Source organism: Gracilinanus agilis, chromosome 2, assembly GCF_016433145.1.
Source record: "Gracilinanus agilis isolate LMUSP501 chromosome 2, AgileGrace, whole genome shotgun sequence".
NCBI classification, from domain to species: domain Eukaryota; kingdom Metazoa; phylum Chordata; class Mammalia; order Didelphimorphia; family Didelphidae; genus Gracilinanus; species Gracilinanus agilis.
Genome location: NC_058131.1, coordinates 320,501,183 through 320,521,120, shown reverse-complemented (window position 1 = coordinate 320,521,120; position 19,938 = coordinate 320,501,183). Strand labels below are relative to the sequence as shown.

Genomic DNA, 19,938 nt, shown 5'->3' with positions numbered 1-19,938 from the left:
TATGTCAGTAAAGGTAACATTGATATCAATATGGATATTAGAAGTATTAAAGCTAATAATCCTATAGCATTCAGACAATGCAATATAGTTTATTGGTCCTCATATACAAGCCTGGCAATTAAAACTAATGAATAAACGTAGAATTATTATAATGTGCTATAATCACACACAAAAAGAATCAGACAATTTATCCAAAGCTGACCCACCACCAGATTACCTCAATATATGTTTGCAAAATACTGAACATCAAAATGAGGCTCATTATGAAATCATTGTTACTAAAAATGATCTCATGGGCCTTGATCTTTAGAATATCTAAATTTAATTCTAAGAGTAACAAGTTGTGACTCAAAAGCAAATGACTTCCTCTCTCAGAATCTCAGCTTGTTTTCTATAAAATGGTGATAACTTTTCCAATGCTGACCTTACTACAAGATCAAAACTTTTCAAGCCTTTGGGTGTTATAGCTATCATCATCATCATCATCATCATCATCATCATCATCATCATCATCATCATCATCATCATCATCATCATCATCACTACTACTACCGACATTTAAACATAACAGAAGGTCAAGCTAAACAATTCCCATGTAAAATCCAATGGGGGAAGAGTGGGGAGATTGAGCTAAAAGTTAAACAAGGCTACTTTAGCAATTCCTACCTAAACAAAATGAATTGCAAGTTCATGCCCAATCACAACCTAAATATCAGCAATGACTATATTCATCTCCAAACTATGAAGAGTCACCTAAGAAACAGATGCCCTGGGAAAAATACATGAAGGCACTATGCTTTCAGTTTATTCAAATATCTTGCCATCCCCCACACCCCGCCTTTTTTGCAGCCCCGCAATTATACTATGTTACACTGACAAAGTTAACTTCCACAAGGATTGGCTCTAATGTCCCTTGGCTTAAACAGCTGAATTTCTCTCAAGTTCTACTAAGGCTACTAAAATCTTCAATCTTCAAACTCAAACAAGGGGCCAGTTCAACGCAGCCTTCCTTAATTCCTATTGCTCACCCCTTCAAAAAGTAAGCTCTTCCTCAGATTTCACCTAGTACTTTATATTTCAAATGCATACTTAGGATATTTGAGTTACTAAAATATCTTATCTTTTCCCAAGTAGACTAAAAACTAATTTCCTGGGAATGAGAACTGTCTTCTCTTCCACCACATTTACCATTATCATCTGTCCATAATAGGACCTAAATTAGGTGTGTTGAATTCACCATTCTATCACGGTGGAAAAGTATGCGATACAAGTATATATAGGAAAGGACCTCTTAGGTTTGCAGGGTATTTTGCAAAACCACCATTAAATCATTTCAAATGCCTTTACCATAGCATGGATGGATATATAAGTTATGGTAAGTCATACCAAGTCATAAATTCTTTAAAAAAAAAATAAAATCTTACCTTCTGTCTTAAAATCAATACTGTATATTGGCTCCATGGTGGAAGAGCAGTAAGGGCCAGGCAATGAGGGTTAAAGTGATTTGCCCAAGGTCACACAGCTAGGAAATGCCTAAGGCCACATTTGAACCCAGGACCATCCATCTCTAGGCCTGGCTCTCAATTCACTCAACCACCTACTACCCCCATAATGTCTTCAAGCATAAAGTAGGGATAGATTATGCGTGCTGACCAATGACCAACCTACCTGAGAGCAGACACTGGCCATCATGATTTGCTCATCACATCACACACACCACAAAAAAAAATTAAAATTCTAAATTTATGTAGAGGCTGCTATATGCCAACTAATATCTGGAAAAAGTCAGTGCCTTGCACAGATACTGGTCCCTAGACTGCTACTCAGAAAATATTTGACAAAATTAAAATAAAAATTTAACACCACAAATCATACCTGAGGAATAATCTTCTTTTTCTTATTATTTGCTGCATTGGGTCCAGAAAATAGCTTCTCCAGGGCAGCTAATGCTGCACTGGCTTTTGCTACCTTCTTATTTGGACCTGCACCACGGAATTTCTGTCCATCTACTTCTACCTGAAATACAAAGTTGAAGTTTTACCCACTATTTTAGTTCACTAAGGTTTTAAACCAAAATACATCAAATTCTGAGGAAAATTCTGCCCCCACACCCCAATGCCAGGACATAAAATTTAAGTTTACAAACAAAAAACTCTACAAGGAGCTTCTAAGTTAAAAGGTTTCGAAAAAGTAATTTTCAGTTGGGTGAGGGCAGCCTGAGTTTTTTCCCTTTTAATTTTCTAGGAATGTCAAGACTTTTTCTTTGTGAAAAGGTATAAAAGGAAAACCATCTCATTTTCACCTATGACCTTTTCAATCACAATGATAATGGTAATTTGGGCAAAAAATATAATCAAGCATGAAATATATTCAAAATAACAAAATAAGGAAAAGAATCAGAAAAACTCAATCAAAAATGTTCTCTACAGGGGGCAGCTGGGTGGCTCAGTGGATTGAGAGCCAGGCCTCGAGACAGGAGGTCCTAGGTTCAAATCCGGCCTCAGATACTTCCCAGCTGTGTGACCCTGGGCAAGTCACTTGACCCCCACTGCCTACCCTTACCAATCTTCCACCTATAAGTCAATACACAGAAGTAAAGGGTTTAAAATTTAAAAAAAAAAAAAAATGTTCTCTACAGTGAGAGTTGAAGCAATGTTAGAGAATGGAATATTGAAAAAGTGGAACAAGTAAAAGGAAAGGAAAAAAGGGAAGTAAATTATCATCTAAAGAAAGGATGTGTATGTGTTGGGGGGGGAGGGGTGATGCAAGTATTCAAGGAGAAGATCACTTCCATTGTAGAAAACTAGGGTAAATACCCCTCTTTCACTATCTTATATTTCTTTATAAAGAGTTGGGAATAGTGTAGAAAAAAGTACAAGACAGAATGTAAAGAAACACACATGGATTCACAAAACAGAAAATGGGATAAATTTTATAAAACAGAAGACGATATGGAAATGGATCAGAAAAAAAATTAACTATGTATTGTTTATAAGAAACACGGTTTTCTCTTGTTCTACGTCTATGACTAAAGACATCTATTTTTTTTTAGTTAAAATAAGAAGTAGGAGCAAAATCAATTTTGCTTCACATAAGCAAAGTGCAAGAATTATGGTTTTAGAGAAAAGATATTAAAATATAAAAAAATGAAAGAGGTAAAGAAAGCTACATTGTGTTTATTTAAAGAAATATAAATATAAATTAAAATTAAAAATAAATATATTCACTTCAGGGAAAATTTGACCAAATTTTGGAATAGAGTGTAAAACTGTATTATTCAAGTTCTTAATGTACTCCTAAAACTAGACATATAAAAACAAAAATAAACGTTCTCTAACATCCTAATGGTTGTCCAGCTTTAGTCTGAAGACTAGTATTGGCAGAGTACTGAATACTACCCAAAGCAAGCCATTCTACTGTTGTATAGATCAGATTTGTAAAAAAGAATTTTCCATTCATCAGCCAAACACTGCCTTTCTGCAATTTTCTCTTCAGTGCTCCTACCTCTATCCTCTGGAGCAAAGCAAAATAAATCTAGTCCTTCTAGTCCACCCTGCCCCACCCCCAAGTAGTACTTCAGCTATATAAAAGAAGCCATAAGGTCTCTCCTAAATATTTTCTAGGTAAAACATTCACAGTTTCTTTCTTACTCTTCATCATCCCAGTTATCTTTCTTCAGACAAAATATTAGAGTTAAAAGAAAACTTAACAGAATTAAGAAGGGTTCTAAAGATAATAATTTAGCTCTACTTTAAACCACAGTGATGAGAAGCTCACTATCTTCCAAAGCATCCCATTCTAATTTAATTTTTAGAAGTTTTTTTCTTATACAGAGCCAAAATCTACCTCTTCTATAACTTCTGCCTGTTGGTCCAAGTTTTACCCAAAGTAGGCCAAAGAGATACAATACAGGATTTCATTGCATTTCCTAAGCCAAGAACCAGACACAAAGACAAAAATGCTCCAAATATAATAGAAGGGCAGAAGAAAGTAGGACTATCACCTCTTTTGCCCTGAATAGTGGTCTTTTATTCAGAAAACTTAAAGCTACAACCTTAAAGATAGGAAATGCCCTTGAAATGACTCAAAGGTTGGCTCAGTCCTCTTTAACGCACCTCCATAACAAATCGCTTATCATGGCTTCCACCCGTTTCAGAGATGAGTTCATATTTAAGCCCTCTTCTTTTTTCATTCAGCTCCATGACAGGGTTCTTACCACTTGCTGTAAGGATAGGGCCCTGAGTTCTTACCTAAGAAAACAAAAGGAAACATTAAATTGGGGAATTATTATATCATATCAAATTCCAAACATCTGAATTCCTTAAATTACTTGTTCTAAGAAAATTTATCAAACTGAAATGCATGATTTAATGCTAGAAATCAAAACTACATTGTAAGAACATGTATCATATAGTCATTATACAGATGAACAAACTAATTTAAGCAATAATTATTATCTTAATAAACCAAATTATGTCATCTGTTTATTAAATTATTCTTCCTTGCAAAGCTAGTCCAAATGCAGAAATTAAGGAAATTACTCACAAGTTAGAAACAAAAAATTTTCCAATGGAATTCCAAAGGAATAATAAACTGGAGGGATGTAGACTAGAAACAACTATACACCAATATAACTATCAACAAAATGTCTTGTCCACATTCAGATTCCTACTGAGGCAAGTAGGGTACGGTAGAAAGACTATTAGACTTGGGAAGCAAGAGACCCGAGTTTTAACAGTTCCAAAACTGCTTTTCCCTGTGAATAGAGGCAAGTCACTTTTCCTTTAAGAGGCTCAATCTGATCATCTACAAGACTGAAATAATAATCCCTGTGCTATTAATCACTTAAGAATGGAATACATTCTGTATACCGAAAGGATAAGCAGAAAGTGGAACTATTCTTATTTATTAGCACAGTTTCTTCATCTGGAAAATGGAGATAATAACTTGCTCTGTATTTCATAGTACTGTTGTGGTTATATTATAATAATAAGGGGCAGCTAAGGTGGCTCATGGATAGAGCCAAACCTAGAGACCTGAAGTCCTAGGTTCAAATAATGGCCTCAGGCACTTCCTAGCAATGACCCCCTGGGCAAGTCACTTAATTGTCTAGCCCTTGCTGCACTTCTGCCTTGGAACCAACATGCAGTATAGACTCTAAGATGTGTGATAATTAGATTAAGTCTACACTGCCCATCTTTAGATTTAATCACCAGAGGTGAGAGTGCCTTCAAATTCTGTGAAGTCCACAACCCACAGGTGCTAGAGTGGGTGATGAATCCAACTGGAATCCACTGACCCCTAGGTGTTCTATGAGAAAGCGTCTATTGTGATTGGACAAACTAGGGGAAGGCACAGGAAATGACGCATAAGTGACCCCTTTAAAAAGAGGGAGTTTGATCCAGTCATACCATTGCTGGATTTGTACCCCAAAGAGATCATAGATAAAAAGACTTGTACAAAATATTTATAGCCTTGCTCTTTGTGGTAGCAAAAAACTGGAAAATGAGGCTATGCCCTTCAATTGGGGAATAGCTGAACAAATTGTGGTATATGCTGATGATGGAATACTATTGTGCTCAAAGGAATAATAAACTGGAGGAATTCCATGTGGACTGGAAAGACCTCCAGGAATTGATGCAGAGTGAAAGGAAAAGAGCCAGAAAAACACTGTACACAGAGACGGATACACTGTGGTAAAATCTAACATAATGGACTTCTGTACTGGCAGCAATGCAATGACCCAGGACAATTCTGAGGGATTTATTTGTAAAGAACGCTACCCACATTCAGAGGAAGAACTACAGGAGTGGAAACACAGAAGAAAAGCAACTGCTTGAACACATGGGTTGATACAGACATGATTGGGGATGTAGACTAGAAACGACTACACCAATATAACTATCAATAATATGTAAATAAATCTTGATTGATGACACATGTTAAAACCAGTGGAAATGCACATTGGCTATTGGTGGAGGTGTTTGGGGGGGGCGGGGTGAAGGGGAAAGTAAGAACATGAATCATGTAACCATGGAAAATTTTTCTAAAAGAAATTTAAAAATAAAATAAAAAATAAAAATAAAAAGATGGAATTGAGTGAGTGAGAGGGTCTTCAGTTGAAGAGGGCATCTGGTGAAGGACCTCTTCTGGTTCGTGGAGGAGTGTTGGCTGGAACACTGAGACCTTGGTAAGACTATTTTAAATATCTTCTTTTGAATTCCACATAGTGAGTTTAAAGACTGAATCTTCTTGAACTTCTCTTAAGAAACTTTTTTTAATAGACTCTGTGAATGAATTTTTGCTTCATTCACCTCTGGGCCTCTGGCCCCTCTGACTCAGCTGAGGGTTAATTAGATCTACCTGCATTAATTAGAGGATTGTAGTAAATTACCTACTGGGTTAGATTCTTATTTCCTTATTTCCTCTCTCTCTTCTTAATTGTAAATAAACTTCCATAAAGTCAATTTTGACTTGAGGTTATTCCTAAATTGGGGAGATTTCCCCTGGCGACCATCTTTTAATATATTGAACCCCAAAACTCCCTCTTCCCCCTTACAGATGGAAGGTAAGAGCTTTTTAAAAATAAAAATAAAGTACTATATAAACTTTAGAAAACTTGTTTGCTTCCAACAATCCATGACTTTATCAATGCCTGTCCTCCATTTCCTTGACAGTGATTATAACAACCTTCCATGCCTGAATAAACAGTCTTTCTAAACTGCTTTGGTTGAATAATTTATCACTATCCTATCACTCTGATCTGATGATAAAGCCGCTTTGAACTTAACTAGATTGGTCCTCAGATGGCAGATGGTCCATCACTGGACCCAAACTTGAGGCTTTTCCATTTTGCTAACAGTTGCAAAAACATTATTAGCATAATTGTCAAAAACCCTCTTTGCCACAATGGGACATTGGAAGATTTTAAAGGGGAATCTGGAATCTTAAAGTGCTATCAAAATGTAGCTATGATTAGTCAGATAGAGATACAGAATCCAGGTCTCTAGACTTCTGGTCAGTGTTCATTTCTAGTCACCTCTCCAAACTATTCTCAAGAAAGAAAAATAACTTTCTAGCCATCATAGCTACATCTAGACTATTCACCAATATATCCAGTGTCAGAAGGTAAGTTATCTATAGCTTCTATTTTCAGAAAGGTATAAAACAGCCAAATGCTAGAGGAGCCATTGGACATCAATAATACCTGATTCCCAATAAGGGCACTAATATCCAACAAGAACCTTCAAAATAAGATGTTATTATTATTCCTTTTTTTAAAAAACCCTTATCTTCCATCTTAGAATCAATACTACATATTGGTTCTAAGGCAGAAGAGCAGTTAAGGGCTAGGTAGTGGGGGATAAGTGACTTGCCCAGAGTCACACAGCTAGGACGTGTCTGAGGGCAAATCTGAACCTCCTGTCTCTAGACCTGGGTCTCGATCCACTGAGCCACTTAGCTGTTCTATTATTCCATTTTACAGATAAGGTAACTGATACTAATACACAACTTGCCAGGGTCTATAGCTAATAAAAGACAACTATTATTATCCTCATTTTCCAGACCACAAAACCAATCAATTTAGCAAAAAGCAAGGGTCACTTAATTAGCTTGCCTGTGCTTGTTAAATGGCTCATACTTATCATAGCCTGGGGAAGAGTCCAAGAAGTCCAATTTCAACAAATAGTCCTGCTTCCTTGACAGTAAGCAAAATTTTTACATGAGAACATTCTAAATCCAACCACATTCTAAAAACTTATGTTTCAGTTTCTAAAATTTCATTTTTTAAAAGTGGACAACAAATAATTTGTGAAACTAGGTTTTTATTACTGCTTCTATTCAATCAATATCTGTTCCCATGTCCCCACGTGGGAGAAATCACAACTTACATTTCCCTGAAGGTTGTGTCACAGTGCAGCACAAATTCTGACAAGTTCTCATCACTGAATAATGTGTTAAAAATCATAGCAAATGAGGGCACCTGGGTGGCTCAGTGGATTGACAGCCAGGCCTAGAGATGGGAAGTCCTGGGTTCAAATTTGATCTCAGACACTTCCTAGCTGTGTGACCCTGGGCAAGTCACTTAACCCCCATTGCCTAGCCCATACCACTATTCTGCCTTAGAACCAATTCACAGGATTGAGTCCAAGACAGAAGGTAAGGGTTTAAAAAAAAAAGCACAGCAACTAATCTGTCTTGAATATAACTTCTTTATTCATGTCAAACTTTCACATATTCTCATATACTAGTGGTTGTTATAAGTAGTGATGAAAATAGCAATGCTTGGTACACATACACATCCACAAACCCCTTTAAATAGCTCCAGAAACCTCTAGTAGTCTAATTACTCAAAGGCTAAGAATCATTCCTAGAGCTGCTAATTTGTTTAGGAAAAAGCAGCCATATGAAGAAGATCTACTGAGGCAAAATACTGATTGGTTAGATTACCTTGTCTGTCAATCAGTCTGGGATTACTTTTCCAAAATATTCCAAGTTTCAAAGGTGTGTGTTACTTCTTTTTGGTGTTTGTTTTATTTCATTTATTTTGTCTCCTTATGGTTATATTGTTTATTTCATAAATGTTATTTTGCTTTATAAATTAATGTCCAAAGCTACATTGTATCTAAAAACCAGTATGTACCTTTAGATAGGTACTAACCCTACATACTCTATAGTTCATGATTTCATAGTCTATACTTGTCTCCCCTTCTCTACAATACCTGAAAGACTAGACACAACACACAAGACAAAAATCCATGAATATATTTTAGTCAAAGCAAAGAGAGTCATTATCTAGACATCCTGAAACTCAAGTTTTCTAAATGCCTAAAGTTCAGTGAGGGATGTATGTCTTTTGAAGAAATAGACAATGTGCAATTCCCATTTTTAGTTCACAGAATAGTAATGACAATTGCATAGTATTTTCAATTATAGACCACTTTCTGCATATTAGCTCATTTGAACTACACGACATCCTGCAAAGTGTTATTCTTCCTACTTTTTAGATAAGGAAGTTTGCAGATACACCCAAGGTAACAAATAAGTGGTAGAAAGCTAGACTCCAACCCAGGATTACCAACTTCTAGCCTAGTCTCTTACATAATGCCATCTCCCTCACTCATATTCATTCTACCTATTGGAGCCCCACCAAACATTCCAGATCCTTAGAGTTTGACTGATCTTACCACGCCAAAGGTAGGACATATATGAAGCTTTAAATTTAAAGTTTAGGCAATTCTTTGGTGACAAACGGTATAATAATAATAAATCATATTTATGATACTTTACAAAGTTCTTTCCTCACAAGAGTCCTATAAGGTAAATAGTATAGGTATGACCTCATTTTACAGAAGAGGAAATTAGATCAGAAGTAAAAATGTCTTACTTATGATCACACAGTCAGGTATGTCAATATTAGAATTTTTATCAAATTCTCCTAATTTCAAATCTATCATTTTTTTTCTGCTATACCATTCTCAATCTCCCTGATCCTTAGCATTGACTCAAACTACCCTTTGCTATTATTATTATTCCCAAACTGCCAATGATCTCAATTAAGAATATGCATAGGATTTTTCATGGCCCCTCAATAGATGTTACTGATAAACTTCCTTGTCACAATCTAGGTTTTGAATCAAAAAAACAACTAATACCTCTAAGGTACTGGAGGTTTCAGTTGTAGAATTTCCAGTATTATTGCTAGAATTTGAAGACACGGTTTCATTTTTGCCTTCGTTATCTGACTTTTCATCGGAGCTCATACATTCAATATCTGCATCAAAGCCCGTTGGATAGCCCATTGCCTGCAAGACCTATATGAATAAAAATAAAATGCAAAATAAAATTTAAATGAGGTTTAAGGATATGGGTGAAACACAAAATAAAATGCCACAGCATCATTCCAAGTTCAATTTTACTTTCATAACATTGAGTTCAGTGGGGGGAAAAATTAGGTTAACAGGATATTAACCAATGTTATATTGTTATTACCGTAGAAGAAGGAAAGACAACTAACTACCACTGGAAATCACATGCTAGACAAATCAAGTTCATACAATGAAAGAAATGCAATTCTAAGGTTGTTTCTATAGTTCCTATCTTATGTGTTATTATTTGTATGATATTTGTATGAAGAGTATGTGATAATATTCACATGTTTAACTATTAGATTTTATAGGAGACCAAATAAACATAAATACTAAAAACAGTTAGGTGGTTTCTAAGGAATATGAAGAAAAGTAAATTAAAGGGGTAAATTTTTAAAACATATAAATAAACTTTACCTTCACTGCTACATGAAGTTTTGCTGTTTTCTTTGATGGTCCTGATGCTTCATATGTTGTGCCATCCACATCTACAGACATTGTGAAGACTGGTGCATGAACAGGGCCAGACTGAGATAAGAGTTTATACTGGAGTCCAGGCCTGATCTGGTTTAGCCTCATCAGGGCATTCATTAGATCTATTGCTTTACTGTCCAGAACTATAGGAGGATGAGGAACAAATGAAAAAAGGAATGAGAAAAGCCTTATTATCCTTGTACATAAAGAAAACACAACCTTTGCTTTACAAAATCAGCATCAGTTTTAAAAGAGAGAGTAAGCATAGCCCAAAGTTGGCTAACAATTTGCTTTCACCTCTCATATTCTACTTCATAGAAATCCTATGAGGTTCTTTACAGTTCAATTCAAGTGCTACTTCCTATTTGAGGTAAGGCTTTCCCTGGGTCAATCTCTTCCCCCAAAAAAGTAGTTTGTATTTATTTTGCATGCATTTTATATGTACTTAAGAGATGTGCATACTATTTCTATTTCTCTTGATAGACTGTAAGGTTCTTACAATCAAAGTCCATGTTCTTTTTGTTTCTATATTCTTAGCAAAAAGCACAATGCTAGGTTTGCCAGAAATGCCAATTGGCTTAATAAGCTGATTGGTTAATTAAAAACTTCAAAATCTGGCACTTATTGGAACAGGTGCCAATTCCATTATGAAAGATCACAGTCCCTTCACAACTAAGTGAACAGTTATATCAGAGGCTATGACTAGAAAAAAACTATCATGAGGTAGTGGTCAAATACTCAACGGTGAAGAGTCTTCCTGCCCTTAACAAGGCTGGGTTAGCCCTAGAACCTACCTGAAGAGATCCCATTTCTGTAGGGCTTGCCAAAGCATGCAATTGGCTTGAACCCATAACCCAAAGTAATCTCTGTACCATAATGGGCATCAGAGTAGGGTTCTACTGGAGAAAGTTTTCTAACTATCCTCACTTGATCCAATACTTTAAGGAATTGTCATTACACTATAGTGGGTTATTCCTTCCATTGACAGAAAACTGAAAAATTTAAAAATCAATGGTTCAAAAAAAAAAATTGTTTCAACCCAATGATTAACTTTCTTTTAAAAAGTCTCTGTGTTGGGGGCAGCTGGGTAGCTCAGTGGATTGAGAGCCAGGCCTAGAGATGGGAGGTCCTAGGTTCAAATCTGGCCTCAGACACTTCCCAGCTGTGTGACCCTGGGCAAGTCACTTGACCCCCCCCATTGCCTACCCTTACCACTCTTCTGCCTTGGAGCCAATATGTATTGGCTCCAAGATGGAAGGTAAGGGCTTAAAAAGATAAAATAAATAAATAAAAATAAAAAATAAAAAGCCTGTGTGCTGTTCTAAACTATTTCTAAGATGAGATAGCTGGTCTATAAGGCCTGACTCAAAGCCTGCCCCTTCATGATAGGAGCTGAAAAATCATGTGTTGCATTGACATAATTTTTGAGAAAATTCATCGTCACACCAAGACTTAACCTGGTCAATAATTTCTAATTTTAAAACTATCAACCTAACCTTGAAAAATATTATGCTACTGCTCATGAACACTACATTTGATTTAAAAAATGAAGCCAGATACTCAAGGGATAGTCATTATGTTAAAAATCAGATGCATCAAAAAAAAAACAAATAAAATTTTCCTTTCAGCATTCTCAAAATTCCATCATTTATATTTGAATGTGTTCTCCTATTTGATAGTAAGAATCTATTCCGGATCGTGTTGATTCTGACGGAATACAAGCTATACATACTCTTCCTTAAGTTTCGTTTCATCTTTTTATTGGGATCTTTATCATCTAATCCATCTTCAAAAGGTCTCTTCAGAGCTGAGGAACCAGCACCTGAGAAAATAGTGTCATGGATTTATTAGTCAAAAATGGAAAAATTACAATACATCATCACATTTCTGGCACCATAAATAATAAAACCCTTGTCATCATGACAATCTCATGATAATGGTAGCAGAAGGTACTATTATCCTCATTTTACAGACAAAAAATAAGGCTTGATTGAAGAGTCTAAGTCAAGGTCAAAGTGCTGAAGTCAAAACTCAAATCCATCTTCGTTACTGCCCAAATTCAGTATACTTTCTGCTACATTCAGCTGTCCACATCTGTATAGTCCCCTCCAAGTTCTAAAAAAAGTCTAAAAAGTGGAATTGTGCTTTTAAACAACAAAACTGCATGCAAATAATCCATCGTACCCCTCTTCCCTCATCTCTGCTTAACAAAAAATTTACCTTTCAGTACTTATTTCAAAGACCACTTGCTTCAGGAAGTCAATCCTAGCTAATCTTCTATATTTCTTATTTTCAGTATTTGGGTACTTCCCTTATACAGTCATATGTCATGCTATTCCATAAGAATAATAGTAATAACTCTTTTCTGTATCTCTTCAAAGCAGCTGAAAACATCTTAAAAAACTGATGTTCCCTTTTAAAAATTTCTTTAAACCCTTAATTTCTGTCTTTGTCAGAAGAGTGGCAAGGGCCAGGCAATCAGGAGCTAGAAACTTGACCACAGTCACACAGCTAAGAAGTGTTTGAGGCCAGATTTGGACCTAGGTTCTCTCAATTACAGGCCTGGCACACTCTATCCACAGTGCTACCTAGCTATCCGTGTCACCTTTTAATGCCTAGCACAAAGTACTCAATAAAAGCTGAAGGGTAGCAGAATCTCTACTGCCCATGATTCCAATAAGTAGTTCAGAGAAATGCCTTATTTCTGTTAGGAAAAAGAGCAGCTTACATTTGCATAGAGTATAATATACACTGCCTTACCCTGGACAACAACCCTTAAGCAACAGACAGCTCAATTATTAATATGTCCATTTTATTACAAGCAAGAACTTTGAATTTTAGAGTAATGAAAGATCACAGAACATAATGCTGAAAAAAGAACTCAAGAGATAAGGCAACTGAAGCCAGAGATATAAAGTGACTTGCCCAAGAGATGTTCATATATTACAAACCATTACCACATCCCTTAGGCCATACCCTTTTCTCAACTTCAAACTATATAAAATGTCATTTTATAAAATGTTCAGATTTAATAAACTAATGTCAATTATAAGCAATAGTCATATCACCCACAATTGGCATTTTATACATTTATATTGCATTTACTGGGGGAGGTGGTGGTGGGGGTGTCTCATTTTAGGTTTGAACCATAATATAACTAGCAAAATCAAGATTCTAATACAGGACTTCTGACTGCTCAGAGCTTTATATCACACACTACAAGTTCAAAGATAACTTCAACAAGTTTCATGACTCAAACTTAAATCTTTTTCTTTAATGATATGCCAAAGAGGTGAAAAGAACAAGGGGGATACACTTAAAGTACCATTTCAGCTAAGAAGACTATATATAAAGGGGCCTTAGAGACTATGCAATGCAACATAATCATTTTAAAAAGAGAAAAATGAAAGCCAAAAAGGTTAAGTGATTTGCCAAAGTTCACATAGTAAAAAGTAGGGATGAGAATCTCAGTCTGCTGGCTTTTAGCCCAGGGCTCTTACTTCTATATGAAACTCTTCAGTGTTCAATAAACTGATACCACAATAGAAAGATTTGTAGATGTTTTTCACAAAAGCTTGTAACAATACAGAGATTAACTCCATATTCTATAATCACCAAGATTTATTGTCTCTTAGGGGAAATATTGACCTCAGCTACTCCGTTAGCCAATACTTCCCACTCAGGGCAATCCTGATGTTCATTCCAACAGAAGGTAATATGTTTTGTAATGCGAATCAAAAATAATACACAAAATGGTGAGTGTGCTAGGGTTGCAGACTGCAGACCTTAAGAAGAGTTAAGAGGAAAATCAGTCTATTCCAATCACACTCAAGTTCATTAAAAAATATCAAAAGTTGCCTCTTCCAGGTTGTCTAGAATTCACAGATTGACTTAAACTAAATAAGCATACTACTCAACTAAATAAATGATGTACCAATGGGAATAGTTTTCTCTGCTAGTCACATATATCACCCAAGGAAAAATAGTCACCCAAGGAAATAGTCTTCAGAGCATGAAGGACATTATAGAGCCTCTCCCATCTAATTTCCTCATTTGACACAGGAAGAAAAAGAAGTCTAGACAAAAGAAGTCTTTTGCCCCACATCATGGTGACTCTTTCCACATCAAGAATGTGCCAGAAAAGACACTTTAGGTAAAATTATTTCTGAAAATAAAAAATTTTAACTATACATGAAAATAAGATTTTTATTCAATAAGCACAGTAGCAACATAAGGTAGTTGAATGAGCACAAGGCTGAAAAATTAAGAATATCTGGGTTCCATCTTTAGCCTATCTGAATCTATTTCTTCATCTCATGCAGCGTCCTCTAGTAAAACATAAGCTCTGTGAGGGTACTGATTATCTAACTTTGTATCTGTATTCTCCAGAATCTACCACAGTATCAAGGCACAGAATGGGTATTAAATGCTTGAATTAATCTAGAAAAGGGAGAATTTGGTTCCATATAATAAGTAGGATAATGGAAATTAAGTTGTAGTAAAATTAAATTATAATTCATACCTTTACAAAACTAGGAATATGCTTTTTAAATAATACTGGGCTACAAAAATTGAACAATATTCACATTCCTGTCCCTAAGATATACTATTCAAATAAAATTTATTTAGGCCACATTAAGAAGAGAATCAAGAAAGACTCCATTAAATGAATTTACCAATGGGTTTAATGAATTTACCATTCTTCTACTAAGAGTCTTAAAAAGTTTTTTCAAAATGTTAAAGAATCTCATAGAAAGATCAATTGGTCTATTCAAAGAACACTAGGTTTAAGTCTCTGCTTTGATACTATCAATGTGATCAATTTAATCCCTCCAATGTTCTCTTTCCTCAAATTCTAAAATGAGGCTACTACTTACAATAGATTCCTCCCAGGATGATTGTTAGAAAAGCAACTAAAGCACTAAAACTAGTAATTTTTATTACTGTGTAATAACAACATTTGGACTTTAAGGACCTTAGAACATGCAATATTATGGAGAGCTCGAAAGGGTCTTAAAAGTTAGAGCTACTAGAGTCATTAGAGATTAATTATCTAGTCTAGTCTTACCATTTTCCTTCTTAGAAGACTGAAATTAGAACACATAATGGCTAATTAAATTCAAACGAATGTAAAATTAAACAATAGTCTACTTTGGACCCATGAGATTCCACCACCAGATGATATGGACTGTGACAAATCAAAGACACTGGTTGAGAAAAGATCTAACAATTACAATTCTTCTGAGGTGGATCTATGGTACTGGCAAATTAAATATTATTTGTAATCGACTTTGCTACTAGCAGCAATGCAATGATCCAAAACAATCCTGAGGGACTTGGGGAAAAAGAATGCTATCCACATTGAGAGAAAGAACTGTGGGAGTAGAAATGCAGAAGAAAAACATATGATCTATCACTTGTTTATATGGGTATGGGATTTGGGGGTTTTGGTTTTAAAAGATTACTCTATTATAAAAATGAATAATATGGAAATAGGTATCAAGTGATAACACATATATAACCCAGTGGAATTGCTTGTCAGTTCTGGGATCAGGAAGGGAAGAGGGGAGGGAGAGAACACGAATCATGGAACCATGGAAAAATATTTAAAAATAATGTTTTAATTAAGCATTATTAACCCAAAGCACTTTGTCCAATGCAAGTAAACTCACTTTAGGTAATAAGTGAGTCTTCACCCATCATCTCTTCCACAGTTAAGAAAATACAGGACAGTTTTTAGGTCTAAAGCATGTTTTCCCATACTTCTGGAAAACTGGCTAATTCTGCCATGTAAAACCAAGTGTAACTGCAAGTAAAATTACTAAATCATTCTGATTATCATTTATTGAAGGCATCCTATATACAAATCTGAGTTGGGTACCATGGATAAAAAGACAAATTAATTTCCCCTGTCTAACAGACTCATTTCTGTCAGAGATCATCTAATCCAACTATCTGACTTTGCATATGAGAAAAAAGGCCCAAGAGAGGTTTAGACATTGTGTGGTCTCACCCCTGATAAACACTAAAGCCATGAGTCTCCTGACTCTTAGTTCAATTTTCTTTCCTAACCCCAAGCTCTGTTTTTAAGAATGCCAAGATGAGGCCACAGATAGGGACTGGAAAAAAGGGGAAGAGTCCTTTATTCACTTTCTACCAAGTGTCATAGAGGAAAAAGTTAAGTTTCACTAACAGAAAGGATTGAAAGATGAAAGATTTAAAACCTGAAAGAATCTTATAAGATTAGCTACTCTACTCCCCTGATTTTAACAGATGAAATTAAGTCCCAAAAAAGTTAACTGACTTATCTAAGGTTGAATAAGGTAACAGATGTCAGAATTGGAATTCAAAATCCCAAATTCCATTACTCCTACCTCTTAGAATATAAAATGTTAAAAGCGCAATAGAAATTAGAAGAGAGAATGTATGTTCTGGTAGTCTGGATCTCCAAGAAAGTAATGCTACTCACCTTCTTTATCAGTAACAGACCAGGAATATTTCTGGAAAGGTTTATTAGATGGGAGGGGATCCATCTCCAGCACTTTGTAAATCTGACCAAAAGCTGATAGTCTGAGTGCATGCTGAAAAAAATTTTTTTCATTTATTCATACTTCAATAATATGTACCTCTCCCCAAATCTGACCAAGTAAGAAACAGTTAGGATCAATAGGAAAGGCTTCTTTTATCATGAAGTCAAAAATCTTAAGAGCAGAGAACATTATTTCCATCAAAATTGAATCACAGCATCATAAGTCAAGGACCACCCCTTAACCTGAACAGGAATCCACCCTAACAAGCTGTCATCTAACCTCAGATGGAATACCTCCAGTGATGGGGAACTGACTACTTCCCTAAGGAAGGACAATATACTTTTAGATAACCCAGATAATTAGTCTTGTCTCTTACTGTAGCATTCACTCATTGTTCCTAGTTCTGCCTTCAAAGGCAATCTAATTCCACTTCCATGTGACGTTACCAATAACTGAAGACCAATGTCTTCACAAGCTGTCACTTCCTTTCCTTACCAAGGTTCTCTGTACATTTTCCAACCCTCCCTCTAGACGGATATTAGGTTAACAATACTTCTACTACAGTCCAGCTTCTAGAACTGGAAATATTGCTCCAATGTTGCACCATTAATGCAGAGGAAAATAGTAAAAAAAAAAATAGAACCATTATACCTACCGGATCCTGAATACTAAACATTCTGGACAACATTCATTATAGAGTTTTAGAGCACTTTAATTTTTCTGTTGCTATGTCACAATGTTTTACTTTTATTGATCTTGTGATTCATCTTTTATCATATAAACCGCCATAGTACACCAACCCAATACCTACCCCCTCTTCCCCCCATTTCTTGTATATGGGCAGAACTTTTTTTAGAACTTTCTATTCACACAATCCTTCCCCAAAGAGTCATTCATCAGGGACTTATTTTACTTTCTGTCACAAAACTTCAGCTAGATGCAGGAACTTGAGATTAATGTGTTTTACCTGGGCACTGTGTGTAATGTCTTCTTTTTGCTGAATTGTCATATAACTCAATGCATCAGTTGGATCCCTCTCACAGGGATCATGGAGACCTGGTCCTCCTATGAAAAAAGAAGGAAAATCCACAAATACAATTTAGAACTGAGGCTTGAGTTTGCAGGAATTAGATTCAAGTCAACTTTTAAGAGATGGGGGTTGGACTTCATGTTCTCATATTTAACTTCTCTGCTTGTTAGCACCATGAGCTTTAAAAGATGCTCTTAGTTTAGAAAAGGCCAAAATTACCTCATGTTTTGAAAAGTACAAGTTTTTAAGATTCAGAATTGAAAGAGACCTTAGAGCCAGTCAAATCCCTTCAAGTTACTGGGGAGGAAAATGAGGCCCAGAGGGAAAATGATTCGCATAAGATCACAGAGAAAGTTTATGGCAATAAGACTAAAAAGAATGACTTCTTTCCCCCCTCCAAATTATTTAACCTTGCCCCCCCATCCCAAACATTTATAAAGGAATCACATATATAAAGAAGAATATGATTTACACTCCTCATACAAAACCCAAATCCTTAAAGGAACCACAATACAAAATAAGAGCATGATTTGCCTACCCAAACCATAATCATAGCTATAAATTCCATGATTTCTTTTTTAAACAAGTTCCATGAAACAAAAAAAAGCTTTATTTTTCAATCACAGATAAGTAAAGCAATACCACAATCAGCATCCTGCATTATTAGTACCTTTGTGTTAGTAAACAGAAAACTCAGATTATAATGACTAAAAGATGGACTTTTCTAATACAGCTTTTCAAATTCCTTCACTCTTCTAGCTAAGAATTCCAAAAGGGATGCCTCCCCCACACCACAGTTCTGTGCAGAGCACACATTTAGCAGACATTTTTAAAAATAGACAGATAAGATTTTACTTATTTTTGCTCCCAGAGTTTGAAACCCTTACCAGGAAGAAGTATTCCAGATGCCAAACACTCCATTACTCGTCTCAAAGCCTCCCCAGCGCCCAAAGGTCTATTACAGGTACCTATAGACTTTTCACATATAAGCTCTAGTGGCTAAAAGATATTAAATTACAAATTAGTACATGCATCAAGTGTTAAAAGGAATCCAGTTAAAATGTGAGCTAAGAACTCACTGTGAGAATTTGGATAAGTCACTTCTCTGGGTCTCAATTTCCTCATCTATAAAATAAGGGAGTTAGACTAGATGATCTACACGGTCATTTCTAGTTCTAACATTCTATGTACTATATTCTAACATTCACAAACTCATATAATAATAGGGGGCAAGGAAATTTTTGAATCTAGAATGTTAAAAACAAAGATTGTTAAATCTCGAAAGTGTCTTGGTCATAGAATGTTGGAATCTAGAATGTTAAAAATTGGGCAAGACTTTAGAACATAGAGTACACAACCATGTAACACAGAATATTACACTAGAGTGGACCTTAGAGATGATCTAGTACAATCCTCTCATTTTACATATGAGGAACCTGAGGACTAGAAAATTAAAGTGACTTTCCAAAGGTCACATAGCTAGCTAGACAAAGCATTCAAACAGCAAACAGCATCACAGACATCACAAGAGGAAATTGTCCAGAGTGGCCTATGCCAAGCACTTAAAATAGGTAAAAGGGCATTATCAGGTACCCACTCTCAACATTATTAGGTACTAATAATGTATATGGACAGGTTAATCAGGTCATAAAAAATAGCACTTTCTTGATTAATTTGTGGGTTCTTTTTTCAATTTTTGCTCAGTACTATATTGATGCTGTTGCTAGAGATTACCTTTCATTCCAATGGATCTATAATAAAAGATGCTGAAGTCCACTATGGGATTTCCACATCGAATAATGTTTTAAATAAACATTATGCATCAGATCCACTATAAACTCAAAGGTACCCATTAACATTTCAAAAATTAATAGAAAAAAAAAAGACTACATTCTTTTTTAGATACCAGATCTAACCATTCAACTACAAAGAATAAAAATCATTTTAAATGGCCATGGCTTAATGGCACTTATGAGGGTATTCTATTATAAAGGCAAGAGATTTTTTTAAAAATGTTTTTGGAAATATCTGCTCA

The 19,938-nt window shown here is 35.5% G+C and overlaps 1 protein-coding gene across 1 annotated transcript in view; it reads right to left on the bottom strand.

Moving 5' to 3' along the window:
- Window positions 1–19,938, bottom strand: part of LOC123237367 (spermatid perinuclear RNA binding protein) — a 123,223-nt gene that overhangs the window by 9,961 nt on the left and 93,324 nt on the right. Inside the window, exons 8-15 of the mRNA XM_044664251.1 lie at window positions 18,791–18,902; window positions 17,841–17,938; window positions 16,813–16,924; window positions 12,076–12,165; window positions 10,287–10,486; window positions 9,657–9,815; window positions 4,116–4,250; window positions 1,876–2,016 (exon numbers count right to left, since the gene is read on the bottom strand). Coding sequence (XP_044520186.1) covers window positions 1,876–2,016; window positions 4,116–4,250; window positions 9,657–9,815; window positions 10,287–10,486; window positions 12,076–12,165; window positions 16,813–16,924; window positions 17,841–17,938; window positions 18,791–18,902 — 1,047 coding nt within the window. The remainder of the gene's footprint in view (window positions 1–1,875; window positions 2,017–4,115; window positions 4,251–9,656; window positions 9,816–10,286; window positions 10,487–12,075; window positions 12,166–16,812; window positions 16,925–17,840; window positions 17,939–18,790; window positions 18,903–19,938) is intronic.